At 34.7% G+C, this 21,252-nt stretch overlaps 1 protein-coding gene across 1 annotated transcript in view; it reads left to right on the top strand.

Moving 5' to 3' along the window:
- Positions 1-21,252, top strand: part of FER (FER tyrosine kinase) — a 172,860-nt gene that overhangs the window by 70,941 nt on the left and 80,667 nt on the right. Inside the window, exons 10-12 of the mRNA XM_084278847.1 lie at positions 9,059-9,151; positions 15,152-15,355; positions 18,730-18,852. Coding sequence (XP_084134973.1) covers positions 9,059-9,151; positions 15,152-15,355; positions 18,730-18,852 — 420 coding nt within the window. The remainder of the gene's footprint in view (positions 1-9,058; positions 9,152-15,151; positions 15,356-18,729; positions 18,853-21,252) is intronic.

Raw genomic sequence — 21,252 nt, 5'->3', positions numbered from 1 at the left:
CAGGACATTAGAATTTATTTTCTATACTAATACACATCTATGCTGAAAGAAAGCCTATCAGTTGATAGTAGGAATGCACCATAACATGTGTGGATTTATAATAAATCCATTTCTTCCATTACCTTATTAAGAATTTTCTTTCTAGCTCAGGTTTAGATTTTTGCTATATAACTTGCAAGCGGGATGGCAAGACCAGTCTCTGTGTGTCTGTATGTATGCATCCATATAACCAGCTTTAGAACATATTTCATATTGAAGACTTCATCACTTTAAATGACAGCTATAGTGTTGATCTTGATTATAACTCTGGGGCAACTGTTCCAGTGTTACTGCATTTCTCTGTTCCTCAGCAGCATTTGGGTCATACGTGCCTGAAACTATTTCTGCTGGTTGTAAATAATAATACAGTACAGGATAAAACTAGCCTCTTTGCATCAGAAATGCTCCTAAGAATTGCAAACTTCAAATCATTTGTGGATGCACGTGTACTTCTGGCTAATAAAGCATGTGCCTTTTCATAGCCATCTGACAAACTAATGTTTACATGATGGAAATATAAAATTTCCTCAGTTGATTTTCTTTGCATATTTTGTGATCTTTTAAAATTTTTATCTAACATATTTCGAGCTGTATGTTGTTTTCAAATTTATGGTTATATTCTTGACATTTCAAGTTACATTCATGAAATCTTGCTGATTTGCTCATTGTTTATTCTGTTGATGTTAGTGTACCTAACTGCCAAACCATAAATGCAGATTTCTAGGCTAAAATTTACATTAGACTTCAGAAGATGAGGATGTTTGGAAAGAGAGAGAATATTTGCAGAAATGTAATACATTCCCATTGCACATGTATACACTTACCTCACATCTGGCTTTGACTGTAGTTCACTTGGTTGTTTTGGTCACTTCTTGCCCGGGACAGTGACAGTACTTCGTTCACTGCTCTTTGGCTTGTTGTGATTCAAGGTTTTCTTGAGCAGTAGCACAGCCTGAATGTGGAGCAAGATGTTGTCCTGGCAGATGGTGACTTTGACAGGCACCTAGGTCGCCATCTTGTTTTTTTTAGATGATGAGATGTATGTTTGATGTGAAAAGGTTTTCTTGCTTTTGTGAGCATTGGGTACTGCAGGACAACTAGGAACACTCAGTGTGGTCTGTTTTATGTTGCAACTTCATGAGTGTATATAGAATTGTATCAACGGACACCTTGTGTGTGTATTCAGGGATCTCTTACTGTGATATGTCAATGACAACCACAGAGGAGAAGGGTCCTCTCCATCTGCCTTGCGAAAGCCTTTGCCTGGCTACTTCTTCCTTATAAAATTAATCATGCAACAGGATGCCAGTGCCTCAGCTTAGGCACAGTACATTCTTCACTAGAACATAGTTGACATTCTTGATGATAATTAGGTGAAATCAAAATCCTATCTTTTTTAAAAATAAAAGGCTGTTTAGTATATAATAATTGAAATGTACCATGTCTATGGAAACATTGCTAGCCTCCATTAAAAGGTACTCTACTTCCTTAAAGACCTCTAATTTCTGTTTTTGGAAGATTTACTAATCACTTCAAAGATGAAGGTGACATTTCCCTGGCATTTCATACGTACCTTGAAAAATTGGTCCTCTAAAACGCTAATTAAAACGTAAAACATCGTGCAGACAACTTGACTGTACATTTTGTTCAGTAGTCATTCAGAAATAAAGCAAAGTGTCAATCATAGTATTCGTGCTCCCTTTATAAAAAATCAATTTGTTCACACAGAGCGTTTACTGAAATCTGAGAGTTTCTGCCAGAATATTTCAGGTTTTGTCTCCAAATAGTTCTCAAAGGTTCTGTATATAAGTAATGATACACAAATAAGTCACAGGAGCAAAAAAATGTATTTGCAAATAAAGTGAGTATTTTTTGATAGTAAGTTGAGTGAAATCCTTGAATTTTTATAAATTATACATATTTTTCCAACAGTCTTTAAAAAAAAAAAAAATCATATTCTGTAATTACATTCCTGCTTGGTTATATTAACCGTACTTGATTTCACATGTACTCATAATGAACTCTTACTCAAAATAAAGTCTAAGTGTTCCTGAATATGTCAGGTCACTATTTACTTAGTGATCAAAACAAAATAAAAAAGTTAGACGCTTTCAGTAGAGGAATAGAGAATAGAAGGGAAAATATTACATCACTGTATAAATTGATGTGCACCTGCTTTCCAAATGCCTTAGAGCTGCAGAATAATTTAAATAGGAAGAGATTTCAGGGAGGCCATCTGCTCTGCTTCTTGCTCAGAGCAGGGTCATCTTTGATGTTACATCAGGCTGCAAAATGCCTTGTTGAAGTTGAGGTTCTAGCAGCTCCGGTGATGGAAATCTGTCTTGGCAACCTGTTTCAGTATTTGATCACTGTCGTTGTTGTGATTTTTTTTTTTTTTTTAATTATCTAACTGGAATTTTTCTTGATGCAGATTGTCTGTTGCTGCTTGTTCTTCTGCTATCTACTATCTAGAATAGTCTGGCTCCATGTAGCCACATTTATTTTCATCTCCCTAAATTGCAAAATTGATGTAGGAAAATTCAGAAAGGCAAAATAATTCTGAGATATGTAAAAGAGCTTCTCTAGGTTTAGCAGCTAAGTATGTTGGGCTTTTCAGACCTGATAAAACCAGACTGAATGTGTTGGGTGATGTGGGGAAAGTGAATAGGGAACAGTGGTTGCTTTTGTCTCTTCAGGAGCAGCAAGTAGAGGCCATCAAATAACCACAGATGGCATATGATTCAAAGCAAGCAGGCAAGTGTGTTCATCAAAGATATGTAATTAAATTGTGCAAGTGGTTGCTACAGCAGTGGGGTGTAGTAGTTTATATAGATTCAGAAAGCAGCTGAAAATATTTTTGGGAGGGAAAAATCACATGTAGAAATGTCACATCTTACACTACTGGGGCAGATCTTACAGGACAGATCCTCTTTCAGAGGATAAAGGTACACTCTGAAGAATTACCATTCTCGCATGGCCTGGGATGTATCTTTGGTTTGAGAAAATATAGCTGTTCTTAAATTTCACACCAATAAGCTTTGGTTTTCAACTACACCCTGCAGTTCAGAAGGTGGAACATTAATTTGCTTCCAGTACAGTGTTTTACAATATGTGTGTGTCAATCATGCATCATTTCTGCTCCTTTGGAGAGTGTTGTGTTTAAAACTGAATATGTTACTTTATCAAAAAATTATTTTTGAATAGCTGTGTTATTTAATTGGTTTCACAGTGTACTTCAGATATTTTTAATAGCTTCACATGTTTTAATTTTTAATAATTTTATGTTACATCTTCATGGCTTTGCACGATTGATTCTCCCAATTCTAGATACCTACAAGAGCAAACTAAGAAAATGCATATTATAATTCCTGGGAAGGTGTAGCAAAGATGAATAACCTACTCAGCTCAAATCACCTCATGTTGAGACAGCATCTTGTCCCATGGGGAAGTTTTAAATGTTCTCTTTTGTTTCGTAAAGACAGTATGATTCCTTAGCTGCCCTTATACATGTGTTCTTTCTGAGATACCCAGCTCTGTCATTGAAGGCGCTGGGGTTGCGGGGGGGGAGGTGGTGAAGAAAAATTTTTTTGGAGGCATGAGCGGTCTTATTTCTGAAATCAGAGAATAGAATTCAGAGTCAACAGGCATGTTCTACTGTATGTTCAGGTTTTAATATGCAGCAGCATTCACATCTTCTTTAGTATGGCTGATACCTATAACATAGACTAATCTCCTGATTTTGCAAAGGACAGAGTTAATTTTCTTTCTAAACCATTTGTAGTTAGTATGTCCACTCTTCAATAGGCAAACCAGAGTTACTGTCATAGTTCAAGCTCATTACATGTTTTTGGGGCGTCTCCTAAACAATTTTTAATCTCCACTGCTGAAGTGACTAATGCAGAGGATTGTTTTCAGTAAATTATTTTCTATAAATCTTCTTTGAAGAATCCTTGCTTCTAAATCACAGAACTCCATTCTCATGTCAGACTTCCTTGCTTCTCCCAGAACTCCATTCTCATGCCAGACTTCTGTAACTTTCTAGAAGCAAAATTTTTCCTTTTACTCCCCATTATCTAAATTTGAAGCCTTGAGATGAGTGTTGTTCTGTCCCCTTTTTCATCGGGGAAATCATATCTTAAAACCAGAAATGAAGCTAGCATTCACTTTACAAAAAGGAGAGCATCTTAATTGCTCTGGCAGATACTGTCTGGTATGCCTTTTCAATCTGTGTGTTCATTGAACATATCTATTGCAGTAACTACCAGGAGTTCTTGGTTTTCTCTTAGAGCATTTGTATTGTACTGAAATAATTTTCATCAAAACCTCTGAGGACTAGTTCCTTCACCAAATCTCAGAAACAGTACTGCCATGCTTATCTTTTAGGTGTCACTGCTTATATTCTTCTAAATGAATGCTCCTTTTCTTCTGACAGTGTTTTCTCTTTCAGCTGGAGAACCCTCTTCATATTTCTTCTAAATTTCCTGTGAAGCTTCTCTAATTTAATTTTCAAGCCCACATTTAACTTCTGAATCTGTGTGGATGGTTCCTATCTGGCTTATTAGGCAGCCTTTCTTTGAATGGAATAATACTAAACTGTCCATCTATATCTTCTATATGTACAGGTCTGGCTAGTGTGTTTTTTAGCAATATTCAGTATCTGCTACACTGTGTGTTGTCCTTCTAATGGCTAATCTTTCTCTGCTTGATCAGTAGAGATAGTGCTACTATTTGCCTGTCCTTTAGAAGCATCTATTCTGTTTTAACTTTATCTTAGCTCTCCAGTTTCTTACTTCCTTACTTTTCTAAAAGAGTATAGATTATTTTTATTTTTATAATAACACCTGAGATAAAACCATTTTTTGGGATTTATACAGCTAAAAAGCTAATTTTGGGCTCTTATATAATGCAGTTCAATTTAAGCAAAATCTTTTTGCCCTGTTGCTTTGCCTTGTGCACATTCATTCAGAATACCATTGCAAATACGATTCTTACGGCCTGTCATTTTGATTGTGGCACACTTTTGGGTGTATTGTATCATTTTTCATACACTCTCGGATCTGCAGTGATTTGTGCCCAGTGACAGAACTGTGTGTCTGGCAAAACGGAGATTCGAACAATGCTAGTGCATGACCATAAATGATAAATTCTAGTGGAAAATCGATTAAAATGGGCAAGACCTTCTGTTGCACAAGACCCCCAAAGTGAACATAAAAGCTGCAGAAGCTTTGCTTTTTGTATATGATACATAAAGATGCACCTGAGGAAATCCTCAAGCAAAGTAGGCAGTTCTTCACTTCTGTTTTTTCAACTGTCCTGAATCTTGTGCTGCTTTTTAAGTTCTCGTGCTATACTTTTTCTCTGCATCATGTCAGGAGAGAAAAATAGTAAGAAAAATGCCAGATTGGTTGTATTCCACTGTGGCATCTCTCTAAAAGAGCTGAGGTAACTGTTTTGATTGTTAAGAAGGAAAAAGAGAACTGGAACAAAAAGGCTGAGTGAGGTCTGTACAACTGGGAGCAGGGTTTCAGCGTTCCTTGTTTTGTGGCAGAAGAATTGTTAACAGTACTGTGTCCAAAACTGGATGCTTGTAAAATATGACAGAGCAGTCTGATCTGAGGGTTACACGTAGTTGTCAAGCAGTTTCTCAATAGGAGAGTTACTTGTTTGAGGAAATCCTTTTTGATTATTTGGAAGTGAAAGCACCCATAGAACAGCTGTTTGTATAGAAGTTCATCAGTCTTGCACCATTCCAGGAGAAGTGGTTGCATATTCAACTGTTTCACTACGTGTACCTGTCCAGCGAATAGAAGGTTCAGGACATATTCTAAGAGCCAGTCCCAGGTCTGGTGGAGATTCATTTTGATGACTTCTGGAGAGTGTTTAGAAATATGGCTAGTCTTGTATGATGTGCTTTCCTGTCACAAGTGCCTTTAAACACAGGCAAAGAAAGAGATTTAGAATGTTTCCTAATGACAGTGTATACTTGAATAGGTACTGAGCCTCATGATAGTAAGCTACAGTTTATTCTGCAGTATTTCAGTCATTACATAAAACGTTATGGCCCACAGATTAGTTTTCTTTTTAATGAAATTGGTGTAGTATAAAATAAAGGAAGTGACGAATCATGCAACTGTTTTTCTAATACCCCTGCAAGGAATTAATTTAATCCAAAATGAAACCGGATCAGCTAATATATTTTAGTAGTTGCATTGTGTATGCCTGCAAGCATACTACTCCATAATGTGCTCTACAGTGTCCCTGATACACAACTTCTAATCCCTTTCCAGTGTCCTTCTTGTTTGTTCATCAAATAGCAACATGTCTTAGGAGTTTGTCTGGAGCGTATGTGCTGACTCCATAGCCAGCATGGTTGTGCTGGCTGGTATGATGTTTGTTGGAATGAGTATTGTGTGGAATTATAATGAACTCCCCTTCCTGAGGACACGGAGAGTCTCCGCTCTGTTAGCTTCCTTTGGAAATTTTAAATAACCTAATATCCTGAGATAATCCTTTCATCTACTAAATCCTGTGCTAAATTATGAGGCACTTGGCTGAAAGAACCAGAATTTAAGGTGGCTAGGCTGGAGATCACTGAAAAACAGCTCTGGTTTTTATTTTCTTATGTTAGAATACAGACAAAATAAAACCCTGACTTGACTAAAAAGATTTTACACACACACACATATATATGTGTGTGTATGTATTTACTTAAAAGTAGATGGGCTTTACTGGGTTGTATTCTTATACTAGTTTAGGAAAAAAAATATACCTGATGCACACTAAAAAAAAAATCTCTTCAGGCTGATGAATAAACTGTTCTCTGTGAAAACTTGTTTCCTGCAAGATCTAATTGGGCCCTTCTAAGGGGAACTGGCAGCTGAGGAAAAAAAAAATATCAGTAAAAGACCGCTGTTGCTGCTCTTCAGTTTTATTCAGGATACCCTAAAAATACTTAAATGAATACATAAACTCACTACAGGCTGCAGTTGTGTTTTTCATGTTTGATACTGCCTGCTGTGTAGACAAATTGCGAGTCTTTGTCATTGGTACAGAGTGATTCTAGTATGTCAGAGGGAAAGTGCCATGAAAATACTGAACAGAGTTTATAAATGTGTTGCATTTTGAGCAGGGTTATGTATTGCAGCATGCTACCTTAACAACAAAGCCAAAGTTTATCGATTAAGTCTGCCTTTTAATTGTTATTCTATTTAATGCAACTTTTATCCTCTACATATCATTTGTTGATGGTTACGGAAGCCCTCTGCTGGGGCCCAGTCCATGAGTCTTTCTGGTATTTTGTTCAAAACACACTGTTTTTAAAAATGTTTTCCACTAAGGAGAAACTGGTGGAGAACCTTGTAGTTTGCTGTTGTCATTAGATAAGTACACTATTGTATAAAATAGAAAGAAAATTCTTCAGTTTGTTTAGGGCAAGTGTAATGGAATTGGTGCATGTTTTTTAACTTACTTTTTCCTGTCATAAAAGAAATATACGTCCAATTGCAGTTAAATCTCATGTCTCACTTCTGAGGAGATATGTGAAATGAGTGGATCATTCCACTCCCAGCATGCAAGTAAAATTAGACTCTGTGTCCTTCTGTTGCTAATGACATTTATTTTATTCTTTATGTAGCCAGTTTAATTAATCAATATTATAAAAATAAAAATCAGGACTTAGCACAGACTATTTTATTATTATAAGAAAATCAGTTTGCATACAATATTACTTGAGCTTGATAAAAGAAATAAAAATGTCCTTGATGGGTAAATAAGCACAGAGTTAATGAGTATTTCAGTGAACTAATAAACTTCCTATTAGTGTTTTGAGAACTTGAGTGTTTTTTGCACTCTTTTTTCCCTGCAGACAACTTAAGGTACACTGCAGAATTTTGCTACCAGATAAATAAATCTATTTTACAAGGACAATATTTAACCCATATTCTGTAAACCAAATTTTATTTATGAGTCATTTTAAAACTTTTGTCTGTTTTGTATGCAGAATGAATGTATTTTGTTGCTTATTCAGAAGTCCTGGAATAAACTAAAGCATTTTTTTACATTACTAGATTTTCAGTTTCTTCAGTCAAAGGTATACCTTCAAAACTTGGAAGCAATTTTCTTTGTAACATGAGCAAACAGTTGTAGTCTGTCTCCATTATGAGTTTCTTACAGTTTAGGTAACCTATAGCTAATTAGAATGAGATTGCTCATGTGTGTTCTCTCTGCTTCAGGCTCAATTACTTTGAAAATACTCATTAAAATACCTTATCTGTTTCTGAGGGTGATTTACAAGCAATAAACTCTGACAGTGATAAAAATACACTATTTTATTTTTTTAAAGATTCTTTGATAGTAATTTTGAGACCTCATGATGAAGCAGAGATTAAGAAATACAGTCTTTGGACTAAGTCATGTGCACCTTGGAATCTTCTTAGCATCACCTTCTTGCAGAATTTACAATCCAGATGGTGGCTGCACCTGTGTTTTACACAAGTGCCAGAAAACAAATGGATCCTATAACTTGCCCTGATTGGTACTAATATTTCCAGGTAGTGTATGGTTATAGAAGAACATATTAATAAAAGGAAAAAAATATAAATATATGAAGTAAAGGTAGTGTATGCATGTATTTTTGACTTTTACTATATGCTCTGTGTGTGTGTGTTACACAGTTTCAAATCAGTGTCCTTTTAAAATAATATGTGTTTCAGGAGAACGGAGAATTATGTCTTTTATTTTTAGGGTGCAAGAGAATTTGAGTTCTCTTAATAGTTAACAGTAGTGATACTTGAAATAATTGCACATAATACTTAAGGAATTGTACAATTTTTCAACCATTAAATTGATAGGAGTTAGCTAAATCCCACTGATGTTGACGTTTCATGGTTTGTATCAGTTAAGACTCAGCCCCTGTCTCTTATATAACTAAAATCTAGGAGTCTACATTGCACGTTCTCCAATAATTCAGTTATTGTACTGACTTCCTTGTTTTCACTGGAGATACTGTTTTTTCTCCTAGGACAAGAAGGACAAAGTCTCAAGATTTGACACTATACGTCATTCCATAGCTGGAATTATACGTTCTCCAAAGTCCATGTTGGGCTCATCGTCGGTAAGCAGTATCACTAATGTGGTGGTGTACTACATTCTGATAATTTTACAGCTTAAGTAGGATTATTTTTTTTTTCTGAACCATCTTGCTTTTCCATCTCATGGTTAATAACGTCATTTAAAAAACATTATTAAGGCACTGTTCTGATTGATCATCAGACCTGGTTGTATTGCCACATAATAGTATGTTGTGCTTTAGGAAAAAAAGGCAATTTGTAAGTTCTTTGCAACTCCCATAAGGGTGCTGTGCTTTTAAGAGTACTCTTCCTCGTGAGTCCAATTTACTGGAAATGCAGTGCATTATGGTATTCAGACGCTCATGCATGTTTTACCTGTTATTGCAATAATTATATTCCCCATATTTGTTATAAAGGCACCAGTATATATTACTGCTGCTACTGCTACTTTCTCAATAACGGGTACTTTTTAACTAATTAGATATCATGCATCTTGCTTCAATATGGATCAAAAATAGTTGTTGAGTATCTCTTACTTCTAGTTGGCTTTTGTTCAGGTTCTCTAATGGATGTGAAAACTTTGTTGCTTCTTTTGCTTTTGTATTATATATGTTTTTTTTGGTATATGACCTTGTAAGACCAGAATACTTGAGCACCTACTTATGGACCTGTCGAGTTTCATTTGAAAACCTTCCTCTTGTGCATTACTGAAGTGGAACATGTTAACATCCCAACACACAAACCGCATAAAACCCAAAGCAAACAAACAAAAAACCCCAGCAGATGCAATCCAAACAAACAAAAAAAAAACATACCAAAAAACAAGCCAAGAAAAGTTGGGCAGAATTTAAAGAACTTTTAAAAACTGGCATTTAATTGTGACCATGTCACCTCAAATATTAGCTCAAAGTAGCATTTTGGATGAAACTGTAGAATGAATGAGCCTTCTAGTTTATGCTTCAGGATTGCATCCAAAGGCCTGTTAAAGACCACAGTAAACTTATTTAAGCTATTCACAATGTGTGGAAGAGTTGCATATATACATACTTGTATATGTATATGCCTATACATAAGAAAATTGTATATAGTGATAAAGGAATGGAATAATAAATATGACAATGAGATGAAGTTAAGACAGGAAGGCTTGTGCTCTGAAAAGTGGAAAATATTCATGACATATTTAAAAAAGAAAAACTCTACTAAAATAATAAAACATTCCTGGAGATAAACAAATTATCCACATTATCATCATTGTGGTTTTATAAAAGTTCTAATTTATGTCAAACCTCAACATTTTGTAATAAATGCAAATAAAAAAGGTGTATTGCTATAACCTCTGTTATTTGTGTAGTTTAGACAGTCTTCAACTTTTTTTTATTTGTATGTGTTACATAACTTGTTAGGATTAAAAAAATATAACTGCTACCTAAAAATACTTAAGAGAAAAATTGGTAAACTATCAAGAAGAGGATCAAGATATTTAAGATGAAATCAGGAGAAGTCAGTGTCAAAGTTTTTGTTGGCTCTAATTAAAGTGTTATTTTAAATAACTGATGTGGTTCATTTTGATTTCCAATCCAGTCTGCACCACTATTAATTCCGTGGAAGTTGGTGTAAACCTTGGTGTAGATATATAGAAGGTAGGATTGCTGAAGCCTTGGAATATGTTTGGATGAAGCAAGATTAGAATTGGGTCATTTGAGGCAGAAAGTAAAATCTGAATAACAAGGGTACTCTTGATTACCTGTCACATAAGTAACCTTCAAAGTCAGAATATATAAACCAATCAATTTTCAGTTTTCCTCTGTGTTTTGATTTAGTGATTTCTTGTGTGTTAGAAAAGCTAACCGTTCATACAGAGCTGAAATTTTATTCACGAAATAGTACTTAGCTCTTAATGTGCTCAGCTGCTCAGCTTTTCCTGCTGACAATTACATAACCATTCTTTTTGCTAAATGTATAAACTGGTGCTTAAAACTTATTATTCATCAACAAAGTATACAAAATGATTATTGAAGGTATTTTATAAAATAATAACATATGTAAACAAATTTAGGATTTGGTTAAATGGACCAGTACTAAAAATTGAAGCAGAGTAGGAAAAAGAATGGTACTGATCCTCTGATACAATCTAAAAATGTGATGTCAAGTTCATATTACATGTTTTAAATATATTGAAACTTTAAAAGTGGAGGTGGATCTTGGTTTAAATGCAGTGTTATTCTAAAGACGTCAACCATATTTAATTGTTGGGAGAAGTTGGATTTCTTGTGTAATTAGCAAAACCAAATGTTTTTTGTATCATCTGGAGAAAGCTGTAGGAAACCATGTACTTCTGAAAACAGCCAGGAGTTTAACTATTAGTTCTGTGCTTGCATTTAAATGATTGGCTCGTTTTCAGAATGAGAAGGTAAAGGATAATATAGGAAAAAAAAAATAGTTAAAAACCAGCAAGGTTAGGGATTCAGGTGGCTTCTCTAGGACAAAATGCAAGCCAACTTCCTATAATAGCATGAGACAAAAGGTTAATCAAATGAGGAGAGAAAACACAAGAAAAGGAGCAAATTTCATGTACCTATAGAATACTATGAATGAAGTGAATAAAGAGTCTGAATGAATTTTATCTTGAATGCTAGCTTCTCCCTTCTGCCTGTTTTCTTTTGTCACCAAGGGCTTTGAGTCTGACAGAGACATCCATTATTGTTTATAGAATAAGTTTTTTATAGTTTATAGTATAATAGTGGAATTAATATTGATTTCATATGGTAAACAAGTATGTGGGAATGGGCCAGGTACACTGAGGCTAACAGCAGGATATTTCATAACAAATTGTGTCATACTATCAACCTAAATTTATTGCTTTCCTTTCTGTGTGTGCCACTATTTTATACTGGGAGAGAAAAAAACGTGTTGACAAAATGTTTTCTTTGCTTAAAGAGGGAAAATAAGGAAGTGTGAAAAGTTTGAATTCAGAATATATGTGAAAATACAATACTGAGTAAGCTATTAGTTTAAATAATAACATTCTGTCGTGGTTTAATCCAGTCAGCAGCTAAAACTACCACAAACTCTCTCACTCCCTCCCCAGAGCATCTAGGAAGAAAATTAACTCTATGCCAGCTGAAACCAGGACATATTCCATTATTATTTTCTTTCCATTGGCAGTGTAAGTGCAGGGATATCTTACTTTTCTGGAGGAGTTCAGGTTTTTGATTTTTTTTTTTTTTTTTTTTTTTACTGGTGTGGCAGCTGGGCACTCCTTCACTTTTGGAGAAAAGCTGCTGTTTTAATGGGTTGTTAAATGGTGGGGAGAAGGGGCTCAGAATAAGCAGCGAGAACAGTACTGGGTCCACAAGGAGCATGATCAAGTATATGAGAGCATTTCCTTCCTCTCAGAAGGGAAAGTGTAATGAAGAACATAAGTGCACACACTACCTCAGTCAGCCTGCACCTCCACCATCCCCTTCCTCCACAAATAACTCACGAAAATATATGGAAATAAATGGAAAACTTAAAGGAAAAAGCAAAAGCAAAAAGAAGTAGAGAGGGCAAGTAGAAGTTCAACAGTGTGAGTTCCTTTCCTTCTGTAAGATTTTGTTAATTGTTTATTTTTAGCCTCCAGTCAACTTAACAACAAAAATCTTTGAAAAATATTTCTTCATTTAAGCTGTCAAATCACTAAGTGCTTCTGTAAGTCTGTACATACAAATGAGCAAGAGATCTCATGCCCCAGATGAAATTGTAAAACATCAAGGATTAGAATGCAAAATTGTTCTTTCAGGTATCAAATTATATTAAGTTGCTTACTGGTAGCAAACTCAGAGTTTAAAGGAGAGACAATGGAATTCAGGTAGGTTTTTTCCCTTAGTTTATCTTAAAGACTACCCTTTCTTTGTATATAAGCCTGTTAATTCTAACTATAAAATGCAGTAGAAACATTAGCACTAAAAGATGCTGAGTTGAAATCAATATTAAAATCAATCTATATGTTGCATTTGTGCTCTTCTTTCTGGGCTTTCACCTGATTTCTTTCATAGCTGGTCAGTGGCTGTATCATATAGAGACCACGTTGGGAGTTGCAGAATCACAGAATTGTAGGGGTTGGAAGGGACCTCAAGAGATCGATTACAACCCCCAAAGTCAGAAAACTTATTTATAAAAACAATGCAATTTCAATAACACTCAAAACATGAATAATTATTGCATATTTTATCAGGGAAACCATGTTTCATTCTGGGATGTGATCAAGATTGTCTAAACAGTGAATCAGACTTGATCCAGTTCAAATATAAGCAGGTGCTATTATTTGGAAGCTTCCTCTTAAGGAAAGCTGTGAAATGAGTTGCATGTCAGATTGTTTTAATATTTTTTTTAACCTTCCCTTGTGAAGATCATGAACCAGTTTATTGACCCTGAGCTGTCCTTCTGTCCTTATAAACAGTTCCCCTCACATAGGATGTGTTTCAAAGCAAAAGCTTTGCTACTGTGACCCTTTTAACATTTCTGGATAGTATAGCAGAGGTTTAGTTTTTCTGGCACTTCAAACGCTGTGTCTGAACAATAAAAATTCAAGTAAATGACATTGTATATGCTACATGCTCTAGTTCTCGATGTCGGTGTTTGAGAATATGAGGCTCTGTCAGACTTTTAATATGTTCTCCAGTTTTCCATCAGGATCATGGACTAAACCAGACCTTTTAAGGTGTAACTTAGGCAGCCAGGAACCTACAGAATAAGCCATTTTTTTATACTAGAAACTTTTCTATGAAAGTGCTAAGGAGTTATAGATATTTGCAAACAGGGAGGTCTGAGTAGACCCCCTTTCTTGAGAGACTGAGATTTCTGAGAGACTGAGATTTCCTAGTGGGTTTTTTTTGGCTAGGTAAATATCTACCATAAATATCTCTCCAGGAAGTCCTTAAATGTGCATATAGCCTCCACCATGCCTGTAGCTGCACCATGTCAAATTTTTCCCTTTCATGCTCCAGTGAAGTCTTCCTTTCTCTTTCCCCATCCCCATGGGGGAAATTTCATATCATCCTTGATGATACAAAGAAAAACCTGGTGTTTATCAGGGCTGAGCAGTAACAGAAGTTAATTCAGAATCACATGCTTTGAGTGTATCTGTTTGATCGTGCTTAATTGAGGTGTAGATCTTCATGCTGTTATCTAAAATGCAGTTCAGCAGGCTTGCCTGGGACACATTCACGCATCTATCTGTTCAACTCACGGTACAGTATGCACTGTGTTACTGTGTTCAGAGCTTTGCAGCTCGAGCAGTAGGAATTTCTATGAGCTCTGGCACTGATTTTGAATGACACACAGCTTAATTAAAGACTTGTCTGTCTAGACATTATAAATAAATAAATCTAAAATGGTCATTGAACAAAATACAAAGTTTTCCTCAGTGTTTTCTTAAAGAATGTAAATGCAGTAAAATCAATGTGTGAAATTGTAGCTTAAAACTCATTAGCTTCCATTTATAGCCAGTTAATTTCTTAGCACTCTATGCATTCAGCAACAAAACTCTAGTGCACAATACACCTAGGTGTATTTTCTCTGCTACAGTGTAAATGCTATGAAAAATGTCTCTTAGAGCTATTAATGGATTTGGGATGCAGCTTGTAAATTCTGTGAAAACAATTTATCCAATTCTGATGTTTTGTATAAATATTTTTTTTATTTCTGAGAAGTTTCTATCTGGATAAAGAAATGGTTCCTTTTGAATTGTTGTTAATTGGATGTTAGAATGTGTGAGAAAAGGTTGCTTGGTATGGCTTAGGAAAAATAGCAGGCCAAGTAAAAAATACGGTTTTATGGACACTTCCATAAACAACTGGTTTTTGTGCATAATTGCTTTGGATAATAGAAGAGGTGATCAGTATGCCTTTCATGTAGGTAGAAGAGCCTTCATTTTGGTTTTTTGTAGAAATACATAATTCAGATACAGAAATAGAAATTGTTGTTTATCATGCTTTTTGTGTAAAAATAAACTGTAAAAATGTACTGTTATAGTAACGTTTCTCTTCAATATTTTCCCCAAGTTCTTTGATGTAATATCAACCACTGAGAAACCTTTGGCTGAGCAAGACTGGTATCATGGTGCAATTCCAAGAATAGAAGCCCAGGAGCTGTTAAAACAGCAAGGAGACTTCTTGGTGCGAGAGAGCCACGGGAAACCTGGTGAATATGTCCTTTCTGTGTTTTCAGATGGACAACGGAGACACTTTATCATACAATATGCTGATGTACGTCTCTGATACAGTACTGAATTTTCAATGTTGGGAAGTTTATAATTTCAGCTAAACAATTTAGAATCTATATAATTTACTGTGGGAAATGTCTTTGGCCTTTATATGAAAATATAAAAGCTGTTGGAAATATTTCTGTCAGTGCTGACATTGGGGGGAAAAGGTCATTTTGTGAAACAAAAGAGAAATAGAAGTATGAGGTTATTCAACATCAATTATCTTACATTGAAAACCCAAGATATTTCTGTAAATGTTTTGAAATCCAGGGTGTCTTACTGTTAATTTATTTATATACATACATTTAGATTTAAACCTATTTTCATAGTTTGCACTAATTTGGCTGCTCTTAATTCAGGCTCTATTGAACCTTCTTGAAAAATTGAAAAATTCACAGAGCAGAAAATAATCTGTGGTGTTTTCTACACAGTTGGAAATTGAAGTTCCTGCTAAAGATGCTTATGTTCTTTTTAGCCCTATGAATATTTCCGGTGTAATAGAAGTGCTTGTGGATATTGCACAGCATATAAGCTTTTCAGGACCAGAACTGATCCCTTTGATGCTCTAATTTAGGAAAAATAAGTAAATTTAAGTAGCATATTAATTCGTATATGCCTTTATGTAGTGCATTTCTTTTTAGTCGTCTTAATGCATTACTTTTTAATGTATTATGCTTTTTTTTACCTTTTAGAATTTCAAACTCATTCAAAATATGACAGTTCTCATAAGATGACTAGAAATTATTCTTGAATTATGACATAGGAGCAAATAGTTCTCAACTTTGATTCAGTAATGCTGCCAAAACATATTTCAGTCTCTTGAACTGAAAATCTCCAATGTATGGAAAAATATACAAATTTTGTCACATAACAATGACACAGAGTCTTACAAGGTGATTGGAGTTCTCTGATCCCAATCTGGCTGAAATAAGTGTGCAGCATATACTTGGTGTAGTTGAAATAATGTTAAGTCATTGTATGTAGTAAGGAGACCTTTGAAAAATATAAACTGACCTTACAAATCAGTAAAAATAGAGGAGTATTTATATAAATATTACTTTGAGGCTACCCTGACCTGTAAGCTGACTTTTTTGTATTGGTTTTGCCACCAAAAAAAAAAAAAAGAAGCAAAAAATCAGCAATTTTTACTTCCATAATTTCACTACTTTGTCTTAGGAGTTACACGTGAAAGGCTGATATAGATATTGGATAGCTGCATAGCTTGGACAACCCACACATTGTCAGGTCACTGTATCTGTCTGCACATTAGTAAGAGGGCATTACGTTAATCTGTTCGTGGGATTCATTTGTGGCAGGTTTTATTGACAATTGTGGAACCTAAAACTTTTTTTTCTTAAAGAAATACAGGATTTCTTATATACTCCATGGGGTAAATTTTCTGCATTTATTCTCAATTAAACATTAATTGTAAAAGGAGAAAAAGCTTACTAAGCTCAGAAAAGAACTTGCATGGTGGGACTGTTATTTCAGTATAACAAGGGGGATTGTATTCATGAACGCTTTAGTCGGGAAGTTTGAGTAGAGTTTAGAACTCTGGATTTTTTTTGTTTGCATTGACATGAACATTGGGGAATCAGGTCTCTGTATCTGGTCAAATTACATTCTTGGATAACTGACAGGTCCTCACTGGTTTCCATATACAAATTTTCTTCTGAATCAAATACTGAAGGGCAGAATGGAGCATATGCCTGTTTTAACAGTGGTTCTTTAATTGCACAAGTGTGCTCTCACTGGCTTTACCATTATTTTAAAAAGGTTAATCTTAATTAAACTCTGTGTGATAAATTACTTCATTGCTCAGCCTTAAGTGACCTTAATAATGGTCAGGGTCCTGTGTAAATACACAGAATCAAAGAACACTGTCTGCCTTGAAGGCCTTACATAGAAGGCATGTAGTTGGGTCTGGAATGAGGAGATGATGGTCAGTATTGGCTATTGTTCTAGGCGTAGACTCTTAGGACATCAGATTTTTTTGATCATCAGTAAATAAATATGTGTGAAAGAGTTTATTTGAAAGGGATCAGAGATAATGTTACTGGTCAGTCAGCTGAGTCACTATTTAATAAATGAATTAAGTTAAATGACAAACTAAACAAAAAGTATTCAGACTATAAAAACATTCTTGTTATGACTAGGAGTGTTAAAATTAGGCGCCATGACCAAGCAGTCTTTGCTGGTTTGCAGAGTAACCTGTTTCAAGAGGCTAGTGCTTTAACCCTGAAAGAAGAGAAGCTTAGAATGCACTCTGCAAGGAATTTGACCCTGGGCACTAAAAAGAAAAAAGTCTTCATGGCAGTGGTAGAGGTTTTCATTGCCCAGTTGTTTATGCACTTGAATCGTTACTCTGCTTTGAGGTTTTTTTAATTACAGTACTTGTTTATTGTGGCCACTGTCAAGCTGGCATGTAGCAGTTACACTCTCGTGGGAAGAGTTTTCTAGCTGTACGTGCTGAGGTTTTTGCAGCCACAAGACATGTTCCTGCTTCCCAGTCAGCTGCAGTGTATAATTTAAGACTCAGGAGGGTGAAAGAAACACTTCGACAGTTTTTCTTCCTGATCAAGTGTATGGGCAAAGATAAACAATGAAAATACTTCATTCCCCATAACACCTGAAACAGTGATATGTCACAGGTATCTTTCCTAAGAAAAAGTTACCATGCTTCTAAGAAATTATTAAATTATTTAGTTGTTTTTACTGTGTTCAGTTAGGTGTATAAAAAGAACTCCATGAAGCGGAGAGGGAAAGGAATTTTGTCTTAACTCATCTTCTCTATGAATTACATGTCTGACCTGCCTTTGTTTTTAGCCTCTGTAGCATCTTCTGCTACATGGTCTTTACAAGAGACCAGTCATATATCTTATACTCTTTGTGTGTGATTTATTAATTTTATCAAATGCAGTAAGATCTAAGTAAGAAAGTGTTACTTATCTCCTGTTGCTTTTATTGTAAGACGTTCTATTTTTCCATTTGTTTGTTTTAATTTCTAGAAGTTCAGGTAATTAGGAATTTAGTGTTGTGTCTTCTGGTTGAGAATATTTTTATTTCACTCTATCAGAGTTTTAAGTTTAAATGTCCTAGCTTTAAATTAAGAGTTTAAATAAGTAGTTAGTTTATCATGTTGCCTTAAATGGGCAATGCTGTATTTTTGCATTTATTAGTGTATCATATTCCTAAGATAATTTCATTTAATTCAGTAGATAAGCTGTTAAATAGATCAGGAAAAAATCTAGTTCTGTAAAAACAAACATTTCTTTGTTTTGTTGCTACTGAGGGAAGCTTGGTCTGTGCTTTTGTGGTTTCTTGTGCAACATTTTGCCTGTAGAGAAACAATTATTTTCTTTTACCTCCATACAGAATCAGTATCGTTTTGAAGGAACTGGGTTTCCAACTATTCCTCAGCTCATAGAACATCATTATACAACAAAGCAAGTTATTACAAAGAAATCTGGTGTTGTTCTGCTGAATCCTGTTGTTAAGGTAATGCGTACATTCCAAGAACTCTGTTTAACTGAAAAGAATTTCAGGGTGTTGCATTGTTATTGAAAATATGTTTCTTAATAGCTTCTCAGAAGATTTTTCATTCTTGCTCATTTTGTGGCTCTCTTTTTAAAAATTTTTTCCAACCTTCTCTACTCTGCTACAGAATCCTTTAAAGTAATGTTTCATCCAGATTTTTATAACAAATGTTTACTATCTTCAAAGAATGGCGTTCATCATCTCAAAAATATTTTTCTGCTTTTCTTTTTGGTTTTCCAGCTGTATTCCACTGCTAAGTAATCGAAAGTAGTAATTAATTGCCATGAAGTTGTGTTGAATGAATTTTTGTGTGCTTTAAATGGTAAACTTCTCATGAAATTTGGAGGAGTTACTCCTTTTGCCTTTAATTTATATCTCATAAATAAGTTATGCGGACAGAAATAGATACTGTCATTCCAGCTTCATTGCAAATTTGAAATAAAAATTCCCTTTTTTAATCAGTAAGCTATTACACAAAATATTTCATGAGGGAAATGAAAAGGAAGGAAATATTAAACTATATTACTGTTTAGAAAGCTTAAGAATCTCCTTGGCTTCTTCCTGTAGTTTAGCAGTTAGTGCCTACTTAGTTGATATTCCATTCATAATCCAATTCTTCCACTTAAATCTTGGCATTTTAATTATGTGTAAGCCTTTTGCTCTTGATCTTTTTTAAAAATACTAGTTTCATGTGTTTGTAGAGTACCTTATGTGATCAACAAAATGTTAGGAAGCATAATGCTTTACATTCCTAGTTCTTTTCTGCTAAAAATCCCAAGAAATTAAAGCATATTCCTTTTCTCAAAATTAACATGATTTTTTTACACTTACCTGTGCTTACCTATTTTATATAATTTTAAAATTATATTAAAAGAATGGATCTTTTTAAAATGCATATTTTAAGATAATGTCCGGTTGAATGCCAAATTGACACATGATTGAAGGTAGAATATTGCTTAAATCCATTGTAGAATATATGAGAAAGCATAGGACATATTTTTTGTTTGTGAATAGTTGTATTTTGATAAAAACTGTTAAAAATATAGGTCTGTCAAACTCAAAATTAAGTCTTTTTATATCTGTGGATTTTTATATATTGTAATATAGATAATAGTGCTCTTTCTGTTCCCTGGCTTTTTTTCTGCCAGTGTATAATGTGCATGCTGTGATAGCAGCCCTGCTTTAGCAAGTATAAAACTGTAAAACATTATGTTTCTACGTACTAAATTATAACAGAAATTATTCTTCATTATTCTCTGTTAAGGTTAAACAGGAAAACATCATCTGGAAAACAATTTTTCATTCTTTGTTGTTTACTCTGAAGACAGGGAGGTTCCATATTCCTGACATTTTCTTTCATTTTGCAATAATTTCTTTTAGAAAGTTAAGCTTTAATTTATGCATAATGTTTTATAACTATGTATAATTAAAGAATTTTTCTATTACCTATACTATGAAAGAATTAGGGTCCCAAACAATGTTCCTGATCATTTCTCCATTACTGTACTTGAACATTTGGACCATTTGAGGTGTAAATGCACATGGGTGTGGTCCAAATATTGATGATAACCATGCAGACGTGTGACTGTCTTATGAGTCTTTCCAGGACTTGAATCCATATCACTACTGCTACTTTGGATGTATCATAACCTCATTACAAAGTGATGGAGGACTATTTTTAAGAGAGACTTTTTGGCTTTTGGCTTTTCTGCTGTCAAAGTCAGGATTTTGTTTTTCTAGTTTTCAGGGGGACAATGAAGTGGGACAATTCCTCTCTGACTTGTTGAGTTAATATTAACTAAATTATTGGAAATATTAGTATTTCCTCTAGGACTGTGCTATTTTTATGACCAATTGGTAGTTGATTTGAGCTGCAGTGAAAAAATTTTGACTACTGAGGTTTTCCAAAGTGCTGCCAGTAGTTGACATCTGTCTGTAATTGCATAGGCTTCATTTATTTTGTCAAATTACTCATTTTGTTCTGGTGTACATCATTCTTTAACATAGAATCCTAAAATGGTTTTGGTTGGAAAAGACCTTCAAAAGATCATTGAGTCCAACCATACAAAGTTCTGGAATGCAACTTCCGGAGACAGAGTTTTTCAGTTTGACTACTTACTGTGTGAAAAACTGCCTCCTTTTCTTTCCTTGAACCTTGATTTTGATATTGCTTACTTCCTACATTCAGAGCAGCAGTGGATCGGTATCTGTATGCAACCCATTAATTTAGAGACCTGTACCTTCTCTCCACTTTTTCTGTATTCAAGACTATTTCTTTCAGGGTTGATGATCTAGTGGAGGTCCTCAGGGGTTAGTACTGGTACCTGCACTGTCCAATATTCATTGAGGACCTGGATGAGG

Source organism: Gallinula chloropus (assembly GCF_964237585.1).
Source record: "Gallinula chloropus genome assembly, chromosome: Z".
NCBI lineage: Eukaryota > Metazoa > Chordata > Aves > Gruiformes > Rallidae > Gallinula > Gallinula chloropus.
The sequence above is the reverse complement of the archived record's forward strand: the minus strand, read 5'-3'. Positions and strand labels throughout refer to the sequence as shown.